This window comes from Montipora foliosa, chromosome 12, assembly GCF_036669935.1.
Source record: "Montipora foliosa isolate CH-2021 chromosome 12, ASM3666993v2, whole genome shotgun sequence".
Classification (NCBI taxonomy): Eukaryota; Metazoa; Cnidaria; class Anthozoa; order Scleractinia; family Acroporidae; genus Montipora; species Montipora foliosa.
Window position 1 is genome coordinate 38,929,486 of NC_090880.1, and position 5,000 is coordinate 38,934,485.

The 5,000-nt window shown below is 39.7% G+C and overlaps 1 protein-coding gene across 1 annotated transcript; it reads left to right on the plus strand.

The window, feature by feature from the left end:
* The first annotated feature begins 3,848 nt into the window (after positions 1-3,848).
* On the plus strand, positions 3,849-4,983 carry LOC137980353 (uncharacterized). The gene has a single exon (XM_068827768.1). It carries the CDS (start codon positions 4,063-4,065, stop codon positions 4,591-4,593), a length of 531 nt encoding a protein of 176 aa, XP_068683869.1. The 5' UTR covers positions 3,849-4,062; the 3' UTR covers positions 4,594-4,983.
* Positions 4,984-5,000: the final 17 nt, after the last annotated feature.

A 5,000-nucleotide genomic window follows, 5' to 3' on the forward strand; every position in this document is an offset into this window, starting at 1 on the left:
GACATGAGCAGCACAGTTAACTATGTAAACTGTCTTTATCACACTCGGAATAACAACGACAGGTTATATTCTTCAAGTCGGGAAAGAGTTAAATCGCCCTCGCTAAAGTTTCGTTTACCACCGCTTGAAGAATGGTTAGTTTCACGCCGAACGTTCGATTTTGTTCGATTGGCAAAAATTTTTGGTGAGTTCGATTATTTCCGATTATCGAACCCAATCGAACTCAATCGAGCGATTGGGTTCGATTAAGTTCGATTACCGAAAGTTCGATTGACTCCGTCGGGATTTTACAGTGAAACAAATAAAGCTCGTCATGAGCTCTTTCACAATATGTGCGTTTTGTTACTGTCTTTTGCTGCAAGAAAAGTGGATGTATACACAAAGGTCTATTCTTTCTTAACATAAAACCGATTTGCCTTAAATTGTTCCTTTTTCCGACTATAAACACTTTTGGAGAGTAATTTGTCAATTGTCTTGTGACTACAAAATCGCCATTTACGTATTCCTCCCCCACCACTCCATACCATCACTCTCCCACCACTCCATACGTATTCCTCCCTCACCACTCCATCGCAGCCAGTCATCTTTGTTTCGAGGATCTTCCTCGAAAACGTGGTCGTGAACGAGATCGTGAACGTGAACGTGGTCGTGGTCGTGATCTTCCTCGTGAACGTGAACGTGATCGTGATCGTGAACGTGGTCGTGGCCGTGATCTTCTTCGTGAACGCGGTTTAGAGGGTGTCAGGAACTTTATATCCTTGGGTTCTGATGCTCAGCTTGGGGGAGGCCTAACCCAAAGGCCAAGTTCAAATTTTAAAAATGATTACAGAAAACACATGCCTATCTCCAGGACAGGAACTCCAAACCGCGGGGGTCTTTCTTGCATCTCATAAATAGTGTCTATAAAGATTGATTCAATATGGCGTCTCCATGGCAACGACAGTGCCCCACGGTTTTATCGTTCTAATCGCAATCGGGCACAAAGGTGAAAATTTCCGTGTCTTGTCTTATATTTGTGTTTTTGATTATTTTACTGACATGTTGCATTTGGATTCCATGAAATTCTCAACTTTGTGTTTCCGTAATTTTGTAGAGTAAATTTAGTTTCGTACCATTCCTTGTGGCATAAATTTCATTTTCAGTTGTTTTTGAATGAAACAGAATTTGACCAGATTTGCTAACTGTAGTCACTACAGTTAGCAAAGTTTCGTTTTCAGAACAGACGAATCGAAAGGAGTTTACAGTTCTTCCTTTAATTAAATTCGAATCATGAGCGGAAATCGTTGGTCACCTCTCGTTTTCATCCGACTTCTTCATTTTTAATAAAGAGAGTTTTCAATTATTTTAAATTACTTTTGCGGTACCCTCGCGTGTGGAGCAAATTGCAACTAAACTCAGCTATATTGAGAGAATTATAACTCTGGGATGAATGCATTAATTGTTTTAAAGACTGCATGAACTTCTGTTAAGTAAATATAAATTTGGTTGGTTTTTAATTTTTTTCTCGCCATGCCTTTTCTGTTTATAACTTCGCCTTTAATTGATGTCAATTTTAATCAATTTTCATCACGCCAAGCTGCTGGCACAATTTGTATAAAGGTTCTTCTTTACCGACAATTAACATGAGAAGTTCCAATATAAATTTAGACCATTTAATTTGTATTTCACAGAAACTCATTTATATTAACTCGTCTAATGATTTTTCAATTTGATCTTTATTGACGCTACATGGTCTTCGAGCTTATACATACAATACATACTTAATTGACCGCTCCCCATAGGGGCTTTTCAGGGCCAATGAAACACAATCAACGAAACTACAGAACACAACAACAACCGTTAAGAATCCCAACTGGCCGGAGGCAAACCAGTTGGCTATTTACAAGTGCAACTGGGAAGTTGAACCTGGGACTACAAGGAACAAATTCAACAAATTCAACGAGTGATTAGAACGTGTCTTGAACCCGGGATATCCGGACCTCAAGGCAAGTGCCCTAACCACTTGGCCACACTGCCTCACTATTATAGCCCGCATGATTACGATCATTGAATTAAAATAATTCTCTCTATTAAAATAATTCTAAAGGCTCCAGCCTTTTGAAGGCTCTGCACGAAATAAATAGTGAGAAATTCAGATTAGTGCTGGCTTTGCTTCCTGCTCCTATACTATATCTTTGTCTACCATTCTAGTGAGTTGAAGTCAGTTTTCTGTGGTGCCATTTGTCCTGCTCTTTCGGATGGCTCTTACATCAGAGTCTGTGAATGGAATCCTTAAAAGTGTGACTATTTATGCTGTACAAGGTGATCCCTATCATTTGAGTCGGCTACACATGACATTCTTAAGTGTGAAACTATGAAATTTAAAGTTGTTGGCAATACTCTCCTTTAATGCTATTGCAAAGTACTTTTATCTTTCTTGCCTAAGGATACAGTCTGTAGAAAAAAAGGTAAACCATTTGTAGGACCATTTAAATAAAAGCTGTACTCAGTAATATTCTTCTGTGATACAGAGTAGTTTTAGCTTGTAGTTTTTGTATATGAATGAAATCCGATCCTAAGGTGTGACCAACATTTGAGCTTATGGATGAGGTTAGAAAATGTGACGATTCGAATTCATTGCGACACTGTTTGCTACACTTAAAAAACGCAGAGCTGTAGCGATAATGAGTTTTTTGACGCCGACAAAATCTTTTTAACTCTGATAAGTTGGACGGTAAGGTTTTAGTGCCCTATTTTGCTGCCGATTTTACCTTTGTAGCTCTGCAAGACATTCCCGAGTCTAGCTGAACTATGCATAGGGGTCTTTTCCTGTTACTATGAGGAGTTGTTAGTAGAAAGAAAACTATTGTTGATCATTATGGCTCTGTCTATACATTGGTGTACAAATTAAATGGTCCATTTAACTTCAGGTAAAATTTTTAATAAAACTTCTTCGTATTACCATCATAGACATCGGCTTGAATCAGGTTTATATCAAAGCGGAAGATATAGACTAATCGATGAAAAGCTTGACCGGCTTTAGTCGCCATTCTGTGCAAATTTTGCCGAGACGTTCCCTGACATCTAACAAACAACTTTTCCTCTCTGTCAAACCGAGAACAATTCAACAGGATCTGGATTGTCAAGGCTGCGGAAAATTGATGATTAGAAGTGGTTTGAGTTTTGCCTTACAAGATTTTGGCAAGATTAACTATGTCAGCAAAGCATTCGTGAATACAGGTAAAATAAATAGCGTTGGACGCTAAGGATCACGTATGTAATCCTCTCGCAAAAGAAAAGAATGCCAAATTTCCCTGTAAGGTCAAGGTGTGATGTGGCCTTCCTTGTCCTCCTTAAATTTATTTATTAAAGCCTTGATCTCACCTCTTCTGCTTGCCTGTCTCCTTACTATTAGGTTAAAAGGGTCTTGACTCTCTCCGTCTCATTCAGTTGCTCCGTTTTGATCAGAAAAGATGCAGATCTTGTGCTGAAGTGATTTTGTTCCAGATTTTGGAATAGAAAAGAATATCCTTTGTAAGCTTTTAACCCAATCGTTCAGCGACTCGGAGTTTTCTGTCGGTTCCTCAATGAATTTTGACGGAAATGCAAAAGAGTGCAACACAAAAGCCGAAACGGTGCTTTAAGATCAGAATTTACTCACTGTTGACTTTTGCCCCACGTTTTCATTAAAAAGCGTTATTTGCTATTGCTTTTGTAAAGGGTCTTGAACAGGAATGGAAATTTTGAGTAAAACACACAATTAGCGCGCGCCAATGGCGACACTGCACTGTCACCAATAAATTGTCGGACCGTTTAACAGTCAAATCCCGTTGTTTTTTTAAGATTGTTGATTCAAACTGATGCATCTGCATAGTAGTGAAGTAGCGATTAACTTGCTAACCAGCTGTCCACTTCAAGAGAAAATTTTTCATCAAGCATACAGCAATAATTATGAGTGACTTTCGATCAGTTTGCGGCGACAGGTGGAAGCGCAACAAATCGGCTTAGTAGCATTTCAAAGACTACTATTTTGTAAAGGCAGCTCTCTTCGATACTTGGTGCTATTTGCTTTTAGCGGTAAATATGGAGAGTGCTAAAATTCCAAAGCGTGGGAAAATCAAAGATGCGAAGGCCGAAGCCTTATTGAAATTACTTCGCCGCGAGCAAGAGTACAACGATCGGTTATCGGTGCCAAAGATTCACCAAAAACTTCCTTTACCGGCGATAGGAAGTAGCTGCAGTAAAAAACTACAACGAACCTCTTTGTGCAAGAAAACTGATCCAACGTTTATAACTCAAAGGATTGAAGGCTCTAGCGTCGATCTCTGTGACGAGAGGGAATTGTTGAGTGACTCAAACCTTCTCTGGACAAAAGCAATCACTGATGTGAGCAACAATGTTTGTTCGTCATTTATTCGAAAAAGCGTTTATTTTCCATCCTATTCATCGGCAGAATCACAAGCTATTTCCCGTCCCAAGTTCAACCGGTACCCTACGAAATCAAACGGTCGAACACTTCCACCGCTCGAAATTCCTGCATCGCCAAGCTGCTGCGATCGACTCGAGCGACTTTCTCGTCCCGGTTCGGAATCGCCGAAACAATTGGACGACTGATTCGACCTAATGAGTTGGCACTGGAAAACTGCCTTGTACTCTAGGAAAGGGTTAAATTTTCTTGGACCTAGTTCATGATTATCCTGGGATTGTTGTTCGAGTCTGCCTGGGCATGCTTGGGTATTTTGAGTAAAGAGATCTTCAGCAACTCCCGGATGATTGGATGATGAGTGGAGGCCACATACGTACTTAGTAGTAAATATCAGTTCTCTAAGCTTACCGCGTTCGAGTTCCAAGGAAGTCAATTTTTTTTATCTGACTGCCTAGTAAATGTCTGATGATCGCAGAGTGACTCAAGAGCATCTACTTCAAACCACTAGTCTTCTTCCGGAGATACCATCGCGACTTTGAGAGAATTAAACGAAGAAGTTTAACTTGTTATTCAATGGATTTATTTGCAAGTGAAT